Source organism: Barbatula barbatula, assembly GCF_947034865.1.
Source record: "Barbatula barbatula genome assembly, chromosome: 6".
In the NCBI taxonomy this organism is placed as follows: Eukaryota; Metazoa; Chordata; class Actinopteri; order Cypriniformes; family Nemacheilidae; genus Barbatula; species Barbatula barbatula.
Window position 1 is genome coordinate 1,734,850 of NC_136765.1, and position 18,041 is coordinate 1,752,890.

Below are 18,041 nucleotides of genomic sequence, written 5' to 3' on the forward strand. Positions count from 1 at the left end.
ACCTCTCACAACCTTCAAATAACTAAACCCATCTCTTCTGTGAATACTTGACAGACAAGTCAAGTTTTTTTTTAAATTTAATGTGAGAATGTGTCTGCTGTGTCCCGATGGCTGAGCTGATGAAATCCTCTGTAGGCAACACCGTCTCATTTCGATAAACCCTTGATGACATCAGAGCCCGTAGTCCACATGCTTTGAAGGAACCCACCTTTAAATCGAGACACAGCTAATATGTCAAAGAATATCCTCACAAAGATAACTGTACAAACATTTGAAAGTTTACAGAAGTATATTTACAAATGAATGGTTGTGCAAGTAAATTATTGAATTTATCCATGTCCTTTAGGAAGAATGGCAGCGTGAAGATGGCTGACCTGCGCCTCATCCCTCCGTAGGGATCTTCTGATGTAAATTGTGAATGTCGCCGTGTCATCCTTGACTCCTGCAGCTGCATACGTACAACAGTACAAAGTCCAGTGTTTCTGAAATGTGTTATTTAGGGTTACTGTAGATTATACTCGATTTGACAAAGAATACACTCCGGTCAAGTTAGTAAATCTAAACTATGGCACTAAATTTGCTTTACCTACCACATTTCATTGTGTCTGTGAATTATATTGCAGCTTTAAAGCAAATAGTCAATCAATACAAATGATATTTGGGGTGTTACATTTATCCTACACAACTTTAGAAATGATGTCATAAGAATAAAATGTGTTTCAACAGTGATATTAAAGTTTTAAGAGTTATTTCCACAATACTGTAATCTACACCACAAGCACGTTTAAATGTGTCGATATCGCTGTTATACTGTAATCTTATTGATATCGCTGTTATACTGTAATCTTATTGATGTCGCTGTTATATTGTAGAAAGTGCGATATTCAGCATCCACCCGCGACAACTTCAACAGCTTGATGCCGGCATGACGTCACGCGACCCCTCCAATGACCGCGTGAGAAACCCCGTACAACCGGAAGCGGAAAAAACTCCCGCGGCATGAGTTTCGCCGCCATTTTGCATCAGCGCTGTAGACGGGAGTGAGAGCGCAGAAACGGCGGGGATCTGGCCACTTTATTTCTCTCTCAACACGTTTCCCTTTGGATTTATTCCACCCTAACCCGAGATAAAAACTGACAGGTATGAGAACCCTCTCTTACGCTTTCGTTAACGGACAGTCCGCGGTGTTTGCGCGCCGAACTCCCGCCTCTTCGGTTTTCAAACAAAAGTGTGGAGGGATCGCGCGCGCCTCACGCCGGCTCCCCGCACGCGGCTCGACTCGAAACGCGCACCCGGGACTCTCTAACACGTTTATTCGTCGTTTACTCTCGCTAGTCCGCGTTCTGTGCACTTACCGGTGAAAAGTGTTGATGTGGGGCGCTGATGTGTTGGCTGAACAAACACAACGGATCCGTCTCCCCTCAGCACTAATACACTCTCGCGCACGCTATTAAACAAACAAACTTAACACCACAAACGCGCGAGATTGGAAACTTACGGCAAAAGTGCTGGTTTGTCCCGGTCTGGGGTGGATAGTGAAGCCGGCCTGCTCTAAACATTCATCCGAGGGGATGGAAACGGGATTTATTACTGCTCGGGAGTGTCCACGTAGCTCGTGTGTTGTGGCCTAGTGTGTGTGCCCTTGTCACACTGACATAACAAAGAGACACAACCCATAATATTAAACCATAACGTCATAGCTGCACGACACGAAGTCCTGTTATTCAGACTAATAACTTACGTTTGAAAACAAAATCAAGTATTTTGGGAAGGCACAGGTGTTTTGTGAAAACCGGTCAGAAAACAAAGGGTTCAAGTCCTAAATGGGAATATGCTGTAAAGTTGCTATTTCCGAGAGGTTTGTGAAATGAGGGATTTAAGACACGGATTGTTTTCATATAAAACTCGGTCTTTATGTGATATAAACTGCACATGCTCGTCAGTATAAATGGGGAGCAGCGCGCATGCGCGTGTGTAGCGCGGCCTGAGGAACACGTGGACTACACGTTAGCCGATGTACAGTAATAAAAGACCAATTGCGTCTCAAATGTTTTGTGTTATTGTTTATTGTTTATGGCCACAGCCATTCATTGCATTTCTCTTCACTGCTGTGCTAATAGTATCTTATCACCAGGACACGGCGGGTTCCCACCCATAACTGTCACTGTGCATGACACAATGGCGCTCTTGACAGGAATTATTCTTATTAATAACCTGACATGTTTTAGTATATGTGGGTGTTGAACATTGTCATATATTTTCCTGCATTAAGTATTGATGTGATTTATGTCCTGTAATGTGAATGTTCAAAAGGTCCCCCACATAAATAGTCCTGACCCCACACTTCCTAATTCAAACTCGATGAATGTAATGCATGCATAGGCTGTTATACATCTTTTGCTATTGTTTAACATTGTTGTTTTGTATGAATTTAACTTCACAGATTTACGGAGACATGGCCACAGAGCATATAAATGGGAACGGTACGGATGAACCGGTGGAGTCTTCACCTGCTCCCGCCCATTCAGAGCATTTCCAGCTGTTATTAGACGCGGGCTTACCCAGACAAGTCGCTGTCAAACTAGATGAAATTTACATGGCAGGTAAGAATATTTCTTTGGGATGTTGTGTAGCGTCTGCACTATGTTTTGTGTTGAGATCAAATGTTTATTTGCTGTGTTTTGACATCAGTCTCAGTAACAGTACTATTATTTATTAGGTTGTGTTTTCAGAAGATGTGCCTCTCGATGTTTTTAAGCTTAAGGGTGTTCATTTTTTTATCCAAAATGACTTGCAGTTCATTCGAGGTACACATTGACTTTGAACCCGTGACCTTGATATTGCGAGCCTCAAGCTCTACAAAAACTGGGTATTGATTTATGTTAACCGTTTTTTAATGGCTATGAATTGCCTGTGAATCTGTGAACAACATTTTCTTTTGAATGTATGTTTAGAAATAATGACAGAGGAAACACAATTATTTGCAATAGTGATGTTTTAACTGTGTAGTGATGTCAAAAGTATGTGTTTGATCCTAAAATGTAAATGTCTTTCTGTAGTACAGTAGGACTGAATTCTGTCAAACTGACCGACAGCTTCTTTTAAACTCAGTGTGAGCATTCTTTGTGTAACACTCTTTATTTGTGATTTGTGCTCATGATTTTGCGAAAGTGTATGACTGTATGTTAAAATGTAAAAAAAAAAATCAAAACCAAGGGATAATTCGCCCAAAAATGATTTACTCACCTTGGAGTTGTTTCCAAATCTGTTTGTTTCTTTGTTCTGATAAACACAGATATTTGGAAGAAGGCTTATAATGATAGTCAAAAGTCCCCCAGAACTGTTTGCTTTTCTTCATTCTTCAAAATGTCCTTTGTGTTCAACAGGAGAAAATGCTAAAGTATTTTTTTCTACTATGGTAGTCAAAATCTGTCTTGCCATGAGCATTCTTCCAAATATCTTGCTTTGTGTTCATCAGAACAAAGACATTTATACAAAGACTTTAAGTTGAAGTATCTCTTAAGAGCCAATTTTTAGAAATGGAGATTTTAACATCATCTCAAAGCCGAATAAAAATCTTTCCATTGCACAATATTCGATACAACCATTTAAAAAAATCTGACGGTCCAAAAAAATCAAAACATTAAGAAAATGGCCTTTAAAGTTGTCTATCAGAGGCACTGTTGCTGGATATGTAAACACTGCATAAAGTTTTGTCACAAACTCAACTGACAGGCAGTAATTGCACAAAAATATGCTTTTTATTGACAGGCTTGGCTTTTACTAAAGAGTTATTGTTGTTTTCTTTATGTGCATTTTGCATAGTTCTGGTGTGAGCAGAGGTGGTGATCTTATCTCTCTGTCAATCCATCTTCCTCCACTGACCGAACCCGTTTAAACTACATAAACACATCATGTCTTATACCTGTGTACATTACATTGCACATATATAAGAGACGGAGGATCTGTTTCTGAAGAAGTTTTCCTTTGAATGTATTTAAATAACATAATGGGGACTATACTTGTGGTGCAGTCCGCTGCTGTTCAACAGATCCCTCTCAACTCGCTTGCTGGCAGCTGCGTAAACACTAGTACGTGAGGCGCTGCGGACGCGAATGACGCGCACGCAAATGTCGAAACCATCCATCTAGTGTGAGTTTACATAGAGGAAAGGTGGGAAGTAGCGCTGCAGGATGGAATATCATTTTGTCTTTATGAACTCACTGTAACTCTGTAGACCACTTTGACCGTTTTAACAAATGTTCGCGTGCTTACGATGTAGAGTCACATATGTGTTCAGTTATATCTGAAGTGACTAAACAGGTGGGAACTATTTAATGTGTCGTTCATATCTTATGGCTGGGTAACCTTAGTACTTTATTCATCTTGAATAGTTCCATATTGAATATTGAAATAAATATTTTTTCTTTTGTAGTGCTGAGATTGTTTTTAAGATCTAAGACACTTCACTGGTTTTTGGACGGCCAATTAATGTGCAACATGACTGCACTGTGTTAATAAAAGACCGACGCTCAAGTCTCAACATTTCTGTGTCGTCAAAATGTTTCTGACATCATTGATTGTGGTCCAGGGATGATTTTAGTAGGATATTTAGTATTGTTATGATGTATAAACTCATTGTTTTGTGCAGGTTTGGTGTCACACAACGATCTGGACGATCGGGCGATTGAAGCTCTGAAAGAGTTTAATGAAGAAGGCGCGCTGCAGGTTCTCCTGCAGTTTAAAGACAGCGACCTGTCACATGTTCAGGTGTGTTTGACAATCTCTACTTGCACAGAGGCAAAGACTAAATGTTCTGTTCAATCATTTGATTTGTGGACAGTTTTACACTTGGCTCTTATTGTTGAATTAATTTGCTGAACAGTTGAGAGCATGTACGTTTTTTACAGATCAGGTATTTAAAGGGACAGTTCACCCCAAAAATGAGCATTCTGTCATCCTTTACTCGCCCTCAAGTTGTTCCAAATCTGTATCAATTTCTTTGTGTTTGCTGAACACAAACGAAGACATTTTGGAAGTGTCAGTTAAACAGATCTCTTCCCATATTTACTGCCATAAAACATAAATTGAGGCAGAGATCTGTTTGTTTACTGACATTCTTCCAAATATCGTCCTTTGTGTTCAGCGGAACAAAGAAATGGATTCAGGTTTGGAACAATTTGATGGAGAGTAAATAAAAACAGAATTTATTTTTGGGTGAACATTCATTGAAGTATCCCTTTAATGCTGGACGGGACATACGCATAATGTTAAAAATGGGTTCAGGATTACATAAGTGAATTTTACTGTTGGTTTTATTCTTGAGTACGTCTCACCTCTGTCTCTGTTCTGAACAGAATAAAAGTGCCTTTCTGTGTGGAGTGATGAAGACATACAGACAGAGAGAGAAACAGGGCACCAAAGTGTCAGATTCCAATAAAGGACCTGATGAGGCCAAAATCAAAGTAAGTCTGTCTTTTAACAATGCTGACCATTTTAATCAGTTTATCATTTCTGTCTGTCATTCACTCCATCTGTCCTTCTGTATGCTCATTCGGAATTAAAAATTTGCACAATGTATTTTGCACAAAATGAACTTACAAGTTTGCTTAAAGTGCACCAAAGTAGTAAAAACCAGAATTGAATATTTCTCATCTATTAGCAGCTAGATCATGGTTTCATAAAATAATGTTTTTGCATTATAGAGCTTTATTAACTTTAATATAGAGCTTTATTAACTTTTTTAACTTATGACACCAGGCGTTGCTTGAGAGAACAGGCTATACACTTGATGTGACGACAGGTCAGCGGAAGTATGGTGGACCGCCTCCAGGATCATCACACGCTGGAGTTCAGCCCACTGTCGGCACTGAGGTTAGTGCTTCAGAAAATACACACCCCTCGACGTTTCATTAAGGGTCTTATTGGCTTTTTTGCTGCGAGTCGCTAATAAAATCAGTTTCTTGTGGTTCACATTGACAGATATTTGTAGGAAAGATCCCGAGAGATCTCTTTGAAGACGAGCTGGTTCCTCTCTTTGAGAAAGCCGGACCCATCTGGGACCTGCGTCTGATGATGGACCCCCTCAGCGGGCTGAACAGAGGATACGCTTTTGTCACATTTTGCACTAAAGAAGCCGCGCAGGAGGCCGTCAAACTCGTAAGTGAGGGTCTCTCAGTGTACGGGAAATAAAAGAAATTCAGTCTGTGATTTGGATTGTTTCTTGCAGTGTAACAACAATGAGATTCGGCCCGGTAAACACATCGGTGTTTGCATCTCTGTTGCCAATAATCGCCTGTTTGTGGGCTCCATTCCCAAGAGCAAAACTAAAGAGCAGATAGTGGAAGAGTTTGCCAAAGTTACCGGTAAGTGTCTTTGTTAGAGGATGAAATCCTGGCTAAACTTAGTTTGTTCAGTGAATAACAGTGTGCTCTATCTCCACAGAGGGTTTGAATGATGTCATCCTGTATCATCAGCCCGATGACAAGAAGAAGAATCGAGGCTTCTGCTTCTTAGAGTATGAAGATCACAAAACAGCCGCCCAGGCACGCCGTCGCTTAATGAGTGGCAAGGTGAAGGTCTGGGGGAACGTAGTGACTGTTGAGTGGGCCGACCCTATCGAAGACCCTGATCCTGAGGTCATGGCAAAGGTAACATGATGCTTGAATTCACCAGTAACATTTGTGTCCCGGAAGATTCAAAACCCTTGCATTACGTACGGTCCAATAATTATATTCATGGTTTGTGTTATATTTTTAGGTGAAAGTCCTTTTTGTAAGAAACCTGGCGAGCACAGTAACAGAAGAACATCTGGAGAAAACGTTCTGTCCATTTGGCAAACTGGAGAGGGTTAAGAAGCTCAAAGATTACGCCTTTATTCATTTCGAGGAGCGTGACAGTGCGGTTAAGGTGACTGTCTCATCTCTGCTCTGAGGATGTTGTTGCTGTTTGATGCACGCTTTTAATCAAACTTGTGGTTTTCAAATAGGCTTTAGCTGAAATGCACGGGAAGGATCTGGAAGGAGAACAAATCGAAATAGTCTTTGCTAAGCCACCTGATCAGAAGAGGAAAGAACGGAAGGCCCAGAGACAAGCTGCTAAAACTCAAATGTAAGATCCTTCCAGGTTTTTTTACCCGAAACAGAATGGTGTTTCTGTCTATATGTCTGATCACATCTGTTTCCTGCAGGTATGATGATTATTATTATTACGGGCCGCCACAAGTGCAGCCTTCATCACGAGGCAGAGGACGAGGTGTGAGAGCATCTTATTCCTACCCTAACGACTATTACAGCTACAGGGATTATTACGACTACTACGGCTACGACTATCACAACTACAGAGGAGGCTACGAAGATCCATACTACGGCTATGAAGACTTTCAAGCTCACTTTAGAGGAACGGGCAGCAGAGGAGCTCGCGGGCCCACGCTGTCTAGGGGCCGGGGCTCCGGCATGGCGAGGGGACGGGCTGGATTCTCTCAGCGTGGAGGTCCGGGATCCGGACGAGGTGGGCGTGGCTCTAGAGGTGGCATCCAGCAGCGATGTCGAGTGGTACGTGATGTGTGGGTGGAGCATTCTTGGAGTGTTGGCAGGAGGTTTTAGACTCTGTAGGCTTAGATCCTCAGCTTCTTAAAAAAACAAAACAAAATTCTTTCCCCTTTATCTCTCAACATACATGTTCTGGCGTTTTGTTTTTCCCTTTTTCACATTGCTTACGTATGCAAGGCACCATGCGAGCGAAACGGACCAAAGGTTTGCACTTTTCTTTCATTCGTCGCAGTCTCGTTCATTTTGTCCTTCCTGACTGAATAAGACTCTCTAAGACAAAACTGTAATTTGTACTGTGAATCTTAGAAATCTTGAGACGTTTGACAATGAATTGATTCACGTGGCTGTTTGAATCACTTTAAATTGATTTACGGAAGTTCATGTCATCTGGAGTGCCTGTTCACTCCAGATGTAAACTAATCTCAGTCCTGTACAGCAGATGGAGCTGATCAACCAGAAGCTCCTCTTTGAACACTCACCTGTCACATACATCAGTAACACGGACTGCTCAATGTCAATAACACAATCAAAATGACATGAGAACCCATACACGTTCATGATTTGAAAAATGTTTTCAATTGCTAATTCTAGGACCATTACACATTTATTGATGTGCTATAGGGGTCAATGTAAATGTATCATTAATATGAATTTATATCGACCTAGCAAATGTAAGTGTTATTGAAGAAAATGGGACTGCAAACCCTAAATATTGTGCTAAAGGTCTGTGCTTATAATGGTAATGTTTCTCTATAAAAATTAATTTAACCGTAATCAGATTTTTTAGGATTCTAATCTCATGTTGTTGAAGAATCTGTCTAATTCTTCATCTGCTAACATGTGTGTTTTGTTTTGGCAGGGGAAAGGGGTCGAGGCTGGTCCTGACCAGGTAGTATGAAGACTGACTTGTTGTATGGGGTTACACCGGACTCTACAGTGTTTATAAGGTTAAAGTCGTCTCAATGGTCCAATGATATTCCAGCCTTTATTCAAGCATATCTCCTATATACTGCCACTTCTGACGATGCAGAAAAACTCAACAGTCACCAACTTGGACTTGCAGTTTTTACACAAGGAGTGTGTCCATGCCCACATTTTGGAAATTGAAGTTCAGATTCTCAAGACTCCCATAACGTCGAATGTGTTGCACTTTTATTTGGACCTTTTTTTGTTTTGTTTTCTCTCCTGGGTTTGAAGTGGCTCGGAGGAGCGTGATGATGCTGATGTATAGTTTTTCGTGAGAATATCTTTGTTAACCTTAAACGTTTGGCTAGAGACCTTCTGCAGGTTTTGGTGTAACCACCTGACGTGGGAAAGTCAGGCATTCCAGAGCGCGGTTCTTTGAGAACTTGTCTTTTAAGGGTCGGTTAACTACCTCAAGTAGAGAGGAATCAACTACCCTGCCTGTACTGTAAATAGAGACGCTTAAAGCATAGGAGCAGGGCTTGTTTCTTATGAAATATGCACGAGGGCAGCGGCACTTCATGTAATATAGTCGATCCTCTGCTGCTCCACAATTGCAGTCAACAGTCAAACTGGACATGCATGTGAATCTCATGTGATGAGCCGAAACAAACCCTGCTCTTATTCAACTCTTTTTAACTGAATTAGCCGCCTCAGGCGCTTTTTCAGATTCTGTAGTTACTGGGTGTATGATAGTTTGGAATAAAATGTTACTTTTCTATTGGCTTAACATCACAAACGCAGCCGCTGCGTATCTCGAGCCTCGCAGTGTCCGTTTTTCTATGGAACCGGTTCAGCTTTCTGAAGAACAGTATAGGATTATGTAGGTTTTTTTAATCAATCATGAATTTCGTTGGCCAGCAGATAAACTTTGTAGAAAAAGGGACACTGCGGCCTGGGTTTATATTTCATATATATATATATAGGCAGCAGGTGAGCGATCCAGTGACCCGGTTTTGTACACAGTTAACTCCCTCTCAATGAAGCCGTAACATTGCAACCTTTTGAAAAGATGTGAGCAGTTTTAATCGATTGTTGGTGGCCAACAATGTTTTTGCATTCCAGCAAATAAATTGTTTTATACTGTAAAATGAGGTGAGTGTAACTTATTTTTGTAATAAAGGTTTTGAATTCTATCTTAAGTGTTTGTATTGTCTTCATCTCGTCCACTTGCAGAGGGATATATACACAGATGCCCAAAAAGCTCAACTTTGTGTAATAAAAATATCACACTTTCAAAGTAAAGTGTAAGGCTTATTTGAAATAATTACTTTGTCACATTACTGCAGAGCATCAGGGGTAAGGTGTCTTGCTCAAGGGCACTTCAGTCATGACCTGCTGGCACTGAGATTAAAACCAGCAACCTTCTGATCACAAGCCCAACACTAACCACCAGACCCCGGCTGACCAAAAATGAGCATATACTGTGTGTTGAGAGCATTCACTCATCGTTATGTTACTCAAATACTTTTGCTTCTGAACATACTAAACATCACACACTGACCCGTCTGAGATATCTGTGTTAGCTGCAAGTAAAAGTCTTCCATACTTACAGATATGTACTGTAGAAGTACAGTATTATTACAATGAGTCTCGCTGTAAATTCTGTAGTTTAATTATTCTGTACTTTGTGGGCCGTAATCTAAAGCGTTACCGGGATGTGCAATCCATATTAAAAGCAGTGATCGGGTTTGAACTTGAGAAGCTGATTGTCACTGTGAAATTCTTCAGTATAGTGTGGACCAGACCCCTCCATATTCAAAGAGGGAGATGATGTGATCTTGTGATCCTCTGTGTTTGAAATCAGTTGGGTTTCTGACAAACTGTCATCTTTCCTCATTCCTTTAAGGCAGAAGTAGTCTGCGCTCTGCCCGCATGGCATAAGTTTCGTCATCAGGAGGGTCTGCGGTCAAAAGTATAACTGCAGTACAGAGTCCCTGAAGTGTAGTGTATGCCATACAGGTTATTATTATACTGAATCTTGTCAGTAATGACTCTGTATCATCTGATGTAAATGTGATGCAGAAAGAGGAGAGCAGTTCCAGAGATGGACCTCATAACACCATGAGATTCACAGAGTAAAATTCCCTTAAAAATCCGTACTTGATACACCGAAGTGTAGCGTTTCCGTACTTGATACACTATTATCACCACTCTTTCCAATGAAGAAGTAAAGGTTAAAACATCCACACAGGCCAACTGCAAATGATCTGATTTCAGCAGTGTACCTGAGGCACTTATATTACATTCCAACAGAAATGAACCGGTCCAAAATCATTATCGAATGACTTAAGTTTCTTTGGGACTGGTATGACCACAAAGATTCTTGGTGGATCTTGTGAACAACAACAGAAAGCAGCCAAAGACAGACCTTGAATCTCTTTCAATCTTATTTTGGAGTATTAAACACACACTTACTGTACATGTCTCGTGCTTGTGTTGATTATAGAAATAAATCTGCTTTTTATTCTCTTTGAGACTAAATGTAGATTATTTAAAAGACCTGTGTTTGTCTTACTATGTGCGTTCATGTGAATAATCTCTGTAGAAATGAGTTTGAGTGTGAACACACATTATTCTGAAGGGCAGATGGTAAGTACTGATGCTGTAATGCTCATGAGGAAGATCACTGCAGATCCCACAGACTGTATGAACAGAACACATCAATGTCATGTTGACACTTTGGTTCTGTATGAGCTTTGATTTTTATATGGTTGGGCAGAAAAACTTTCATCTTTTCATTAGCATTCCTTTAAACATCTTCTGTAACCTATAATCCCCACAACAATCAATAACAATTGAATCATTTTAAAACTTGTAATGGTTTCTGGACGTTCTTGCTTGACCTGCTACTTACTAAAGACAGCTGTGAGCTTATTTGATGTCTTTCTTCACTGACTTCAGATAGTCAGACTTCATAGACAGTCTAAAGACCCTGCCACAGAACTTTATTCAAGTAGGATTAGTACAGCTTATTTTTATTTATCAAATCATGTTTGGCAGCAATGTCACATTATGCTTTTTGTCAATTATTTCAGGGTTTTATAGAATAAATAGTTTTTCATGTTGCTGACACATAACATAGTGTAGAGGTTGTTGTTAAACATCTATGACCCTGTCTGTTAAAATCCATGCTTAAGTCTCTATAATTGAATTCCTTGAAACGGAGCCTCAATGTTTTAACCTTTAATTCATTATTGCAATTGAAATGATCTTGTCAGGACCGGGACGTGTTGTAGGAAGCTCTAGGCCATGAGAAATGAGTAATTGAACTCTGTGTTTCTGAAAAAATACAAAGAATTACTGGCTTCATCACAGAAGCCCATAAATAATAGTTCCAACCAATCTGGTAAGCATCTTTGGGATAAATCCCAGAAGGCAATCCAAAAACATAAATACATTTACATTTAGTCATTTGGTGTATGATTTTATCCAAAGCGATTTACAGAGAGATGAAGGAAAATAAGAATAAAAGTTTAGCCAAAACTCTGCTAAACCATAAGAACACCAATGTTTTTACAAACTCCTGTTGGCAGAGTCTCTATTGGGTGTTTGTCCCATTTGGTGAACCCTTGGTTGGTGAGACGGCCCCAAACCTCACATCTTCACAGCGCCATTGGCTTTCCTGTATCTCACTGGTAAGAGCATTGTGTTAACAACTCAAGGTTGTGTGTCTGATCTCAGGGGATTGTTATACCTGTGTATAAATGTATAGGATAATACAATGTAAGTCTCTTTGGATAAAAGCATCTGCCAAATGCTGTAATGCATTATTTTCAGCCAGATTCCAGTTGGGATGTCAATTTTGATATTCTTTGTGATGGCATAAATCTTGTGATGGCTTGTTGAGCTTTGTCTCTCGTGCTTGTTTAAAATTCCAGTGTTGCTAATGTTTATGTGTGTAGTTCTGGGTGTTCTAAGGGCGTGTTGTTTAGTTTCAACTTGTGATGTTGGTTTTGGCGACTGGGCCTTTTTTGGAATATCATAATTTTAGTCTTTTTTAGATTAATTGATAAACTAGACAGTTTAATCATTTTTATTGAGTGGGCGTTGGATTTATACCAGATCAGCATTGCACCTGAGTCTCTTCCCTGTGACACCAGTCAGTTTGATGGATGAGATGATGAATTCTCTGTAGTCTGAAGTCTGTGTTTTTACCTTGAATATTCCAACATGATATGGAAAAATGCTTTGTTATCCATAAGGTATTATTTTTATTTGCAGGTTTTGTCTTAAAACAGTAGGTGTGAGCAGATCAGGTTCAGGATCTGATGGATGTCTTTTAGCTTGAAGTTTTATTGCATACGTGTTTGTTAAAACATGTGTCTCCGATAGCTGAAGGTTTGTGTATGTCCCTCTGTAATATTATCCAAAGTAGTTTAGCTAAATTAATCCAGTAGTAAAATATGTTTTTTTGCAGGATAAACAACCTCAAGAGTGTGTGTCCTCTCTGTCTGCTGGCAACAGGTCTAAGTCCTTCAATATTACAGCGGTCAAGGTTCAATGTGAAGACACATTCTGTGTAAATATGAGTAGAAAAGAGTACAGTACATTTATATATCATTTTACAGGCATGGTCACATGTTTTTAGAACTGATTCAACCGTGACCGTTTTTCCCAGGGGGGGGGGGTTTCCTCTTGATGGCATATTAAGCATATTGTGCTGTCTAGTGTTTGTATGTGTGTGTCATTGTGCACATGTCTGTTTTTCTGCCCGTTTTAGACCTTAACCTATTCATTCCTCGTTCATGTTCTCTGGGGACGTGTGTCTCACACCATCATTTCTGTGTGTCTGCATCAATTATTTACAAATAAAAACATGTTCTGTGTTCGGCTTTTCCCCATTCATTTCCTATTGCTGGTCATTTTTGACCACACATGCAGTCATTGATTTTTTTATATTTTATTCCAAATCAAAAGAGCCAAACAGCATAGCAGGGTTAAAAGAATTAACATAATAAACTTCCTTTGACTTTCTCTTTTCATGATGATTGTATTTTTGGTTAAAAGGTCCATTTCCACTGTTAATGAACTCCGTATCATTAAGAAATGGCCACATAATGAGATCATGTGAATCTCAACAACACATAGTAAACAGTGACACTAAAGCACAAATTGTATCAAATGCACACAAGTATCTACATTATATTATATGTTCTGTATTAAATGTAATATATGTGTGTTTTTCTTCAAATAAATGAAACCTGCATCTTACAGACATGTAAATACACAGACTAGAACTATATACATGATTTAAAACCATATATTGTCATATTGTTCAAACACAGGTGCTCTGCCCAGTGTCTGCTTGATCTGTAGGGACAAAAGAAAACAAATGGATCTGTATATATCATACCAATCACCAACATGTTCATAAATCACATGTTTATATTTCAGAACATAAATGTAAAACTGTATGCATCACCAATATGCCAGAAATTAGCCTTACAAGAACAAGTTAATGCAAGTGTGGTATTAGTATCCATCTTAAACAGAATAAAGAAGTAAACCTTTAGTCTACTCAGAAATATATAAAAAATTACACTGAAGTACTTCAGTACACTACTTGACACATTGACAGAAAGTCATTTTGGACTTTACTCAATATTTTATCACTTAATATTTGATCATATATACACTTACATGCAAAGAATCACAATATTTGCTCTTCTAGTTTTGTATTCATCATGTTATTCAAGTGTTTTTTTAACTATCCACTTGTAATATTTTAAATTCATTTCACAGACAGTTTATCAAAGTAAAGAGTGAAATCTAGCAATTTTAATGAAAAACACATTATGTGAAATTATTTATATAATGAAAAGCTGTCACAAAAATGGAAAAGACAAAATTAAAATGTAATTTCGGTTATAAAGTGTGTTGGATGCATTAACGTCCCGGTTACGACTGTAACCTCAGGGAACGAGACGTTGTGAGAGACTGACTGGGGTTTGATCTTGAGAACCTATCATCTCCGAGATAATTTAAAAACACGCCAATGGGCTTGGCGAATGGCACGCGCACGCCAGTCTCCGCCCCATACATACGGGTATAAAAGGAAGATGGCGGCGGTCATTCACTTACCCTTTGTACTGAGGAACCTGAGAGCCCCTGCAGCGGTTCGGCGAAGCACTGTGGCATGAAGAAACACAACGTCTTACAGTCGTAACTGGGACGTTCCTCTTCAGTCGGTCTCTCGACGTTGTGAGAGACTGACTGGGGATATATCTACACGCCACAGTGCTACGCCGTATCACGACCTTCAGCGGCGCGACCCTTCCCAGACAAGCGAGTCACAAGAGTGCTACCGCGAGACTTAATCTTCCAGTAACAGAGTAGTGGTCATACGAAGAAGCCTGTACTAACGGTTGTCACGGACAGTGGCGTACACCTCTATTAGCGAGGTGCTGTCCGGTGCCGAATACTGGGGAAACACTGCTCTTCTTTTGAAGAGTGTGTTACGGAGGCCACATCCTACCCAGCGGGGAGGTTACATGTGGAGACACTAACATGGTCTCACCAGTGGGGAGAACGACATGCGAAGAGAGGTGTCAGCCCGAGTAGGGGGACAAAACCAGGTGGGAAGGCCACCGGCGGGGAGGTCACAGATTCACCAACAGGGAAATCGGGAGTGACGAATTCAACATACGGGACGACCCGGAGGGGGGTCACTACGTATGAGGCATTAGTCCTAGTATAGGGGTCCACCTGAGTAGGGATGACTCTACCAGTACTGGACTTGGTTCTAGCAGACTGCTCCGCCCAGTCCGCTACCAGGCGCTTTCGCAGGGGTACGCCCAAACCAGGAGCCTGTCCTAAACGCTGGCCGTGTTCAGAACATGGGCTGCAACCGATTCACACGGAGGTTGTAAAACCTCGTGAAGGTACTGGGCGTAGCCCAACCCGCAGCACTACAAATGTCTGCCAGAGAGGTGCCATGTGCCAGTTCTCCTCCTCCCGGGGAGAACACCAGGACAAAATGGCACCACTTGTAAGCGTATAACCGCCTAGTGGTGGGGCTCTAGCCTGTAAGACAGTCCCCTGGACCCCTAACGACAAGCCCTCGTCCCGTCCAGGGGCCAAGCATGGAGGTTCCAGAGGCCTGGGTTGGGGTGCCAAACCATGCCCTTCCCCTGCGACAGAATGTCCTTCGTCAGGGGAATTGTCCAAGGGGGAGCTGCCGCCAGATCTACCAGATCCGAGAGCCAGGTCTGGGTGGGCCAATAGGGCGCCACTACCAGAACCTGATGCCCCTCTTCCCTGACCTTGCACAGGACCTGTGCAAGGAGGCTCACTGGGGGAAAGGCGTACTCCAGTTTGTCCCACGGCCAGCTGTGCACTAAGGCATCCATGCCGAGGGGACCCTCGGTCAGGGAGTGCCAGAGCAGGCAATGGGTGGAGTCCGGGGAGGCAACAGGTCCACCTGTGCCTGGCCAAACCGCTCCCATATGAGCCGGACTCCGCGGGGAGGGAGTCGCCACTCTCCACGGGGAAGCCCCTGACGAGAAAGCGCATCGGCTGTCTGGTTCAGGTTGCCCGGGAGAAAGGTGGCCCGCAGGGATTTGGACACCTGCTGAGTCCATTGGAGGAGGCGTTGGGCGAGCTGCGACAACTGCCGTGAGCGTATGTCGCCCTGGCGATTGATGTACGCCATAGCAGTCGTGCTGTCCGGCCGGACTAGCGCGTGCTTGTCCTGCACGAGGGGCTGGAGCCTCCCCAGTGCCAGAAGGACGGCCAGCAACTCTAGGCAATTGATATGCCACCGCAGTCGTGGGCCCGTCCAGCGACCCGAACTGCGTGCCCGTTGCATACCGCACCCCACCCTTCCAGGGAGGTGTCCGAGCGGAACCCCCGCCCGGAGAAAGGTCAACTCTGACCAGGGTGTGAGAGTGCGAAGGTACTGAGGCGTTACCGTAATCCGCCTGGTGCTGGCGTCCTCTTCCCGAAGCACGGGGCACTCTCTCCTTGAACCGAGGTGTATAGAATGCCCCGAAACTTGGGTGGGCGTCTGGCGAACTGGATCGCATAACCGAGACGGATGGTCCTCTCTATCCAGCGTGACGGGCTCTGTTGATTTGTCTGCTTTGCCGCTGCCTGACGCAACGTCCGGTGGAGATTGCGGTCGGTGGCCAACTCCATCCAAGTTGGCAAGCAGCGGGGGTGATTTGGGAGTATCTATGGATGTTGCTCCGTCAGCTTCGGCTCGTGGTCCACCCATATCCCAGCACGCTCACCTGACTCGTCCTCGATGGGCGGTGGTAGACCGTCCCATAGCAAAGGCAGCGCTGTGATGTGGCCACCTATGGGTTGTCACGGTCCCGAGCACAGTCTGCTTCCCAACAGCCCCGGGCCTTCCCCGTGAGGGCTGCATCTCGGGTGGGTTATCCTCCAGGAGAGGGTTATCTGAACCACGGAGAACTGCCGTCCTCCGCAGTGCCACCAAACAGCCCCGCTTGCGAGATGAGCGCACTCAGAAGGCGGACCCCCTGGGTGTCACCCATCTGAACAAGGTTAAGCCACAGACGCCCTCTTGGACCACCGTAGTGGACATCGACTGACCCAACGTGAATGCAAGTTAGGTCGGACCTCCCACCATCCAGATCCTTCAGGGTTTTAGCCCGAAAGAACTAGAGGACCGCCATAGCGTGGAGAGCGGAAGTGTCTCATCTTGAGTTTGACCACCCGGAGGCAGGATACTTCCTTTTATACCCGTATGTACGGGGCGGAGACTGGCATGCGCGTGCCATTCGCCAAGCCCATTGGGGTGTTTTTAAATTATTTCGGAGATGATAGGTTCTCAAGATCAAACCCCAGTCAGTCTCTCACAACGTCGAGAGACCGACTGAAGGGGAACCATATAAAGTGGTACTCTGGTCTCACCTTCACTCTCATCCTGAGCATCTTCTTCAGGAGCATCATCATGTTTGATCTTGCGATGGGTCTAATGCTGTCACTGTTTCTGGAACGGAGTATTTCATGTTAAATCAGTTTTGATTTGGCGTTATATTGTTCCAGTTATTATCATGATGCCATAAAGTTATGACCAAGATTGTGGATATTCATATTTTGATGCAAGAGCCACATAATGTGTGGTTACTTTGGCGATTCGAGTACAGTAAGAATGTTTGTCACCGGCTTGGAAACAACTTGTTTATCATATGAAGAGGAAATGCAGAATGCCGTGCATCAAGCATCTATTTGCACAACACCGTATCGGCACATCAGATCGCCGTTGCCTCTTTTAAACACTTTTGTTTTCACCTGCTCTCTATGGAAATACATTTGTGAAGCGTTGTCTACTTTTCTGATCTCCCAATATTCACATTGTACACGACGGCAACGCGACTTGAAATCACCACACACAAACCAGTCTACTCTTCCATAGAGCCAAACAACGCCTGTCTAACACAACTAATCCAATCTTGCAAACTGTGTTTTTAAAGTTGTCAACCATTTGATATTTGTAAGATCTAATGTACAAATGGTATATAATAAGGCTTGGTCATTTATGATATTAATCGATAAGAG

The 18,041-nt window shown here is 42.4% G+C and overlaps 2 protein-coding genes across 4 annotated transcripts in view; one reads left to right on the forward strand and one right to left on the reverse strand.

Annotated features, from left to right (window-relative positions):
* Positions 1–975: 975 nt before the first annotated feature.
* Positions 976–9,649, forward strand: LOC306895620 (heterogeneous nuclear ribonucleoprotein Q-like). 3 transcript variants are annotated; one of them, XM_079458996.1, is made up of 12 exons: positions 976–1,140; positions 2,444–2,603; positions 4,652–4,770; positions 5,358–5,465; positions 5,761–5,874; positions 5,983–6,159; positions 6,230–6,365; positions 6,445–6,650; positions 6,760–6,909; positions 6,989–7,110; positions 7,190–7,553; positions 8,410–9,649. In XM_079458996.1, the coding sequence occupies exons 2-12, from the start codon at positions 2,456–2,458 to the stop codon at positions 8,446–8,448; spliced, it is 1,683 nt and encodes a 560-aa protein (XP_079315122.1). In that variant the 5' UTR covers positions 976–1,140; positions 2,444–2,455; the 3' UTR covers positions 8,449–9,649. The 3 variants fall into 3 exon arrangements, with proteins under 3 accessions (XP_079315122.1, XP_079315123.1, XP_079315121.1); XM_079458997.1 differs by having other exon boundaries at positions 979–1,140; positions 7,190–7,509; XM_079458995.1 differs by lacking the exon at positions 8,410–9,649 and having other exon boundaries at positions 979–1,140; positions 7,190–7,709.
* A 3,337-nt stretch (positions 9,650–12,986) lies between these two features.
* LOC306895607 (uncharacterized protein) overlaps positions 12,987–18,041 on the reverse strand; it is a 130,969-nt gene continuing 125,914 nt past the window's right edge. The window contains exons 52-53 of the mRNA XM_079458977.1: positions 17,394–17,472; positions 12,987–13,826 (exon numbers count right to left, since the gene is read on the reverse strand). Of these exons, the coding sequence (XP_079315103.1) occupies positions 17,432–17,472 (41 nt within the window). The 3' untranslated portion in view covers positions 12,987–13,826; positions 17,394–17,431. The remainder of the gene's footprint in view (positions 13,827–17,393; positions 17,473–18,041) is intronic.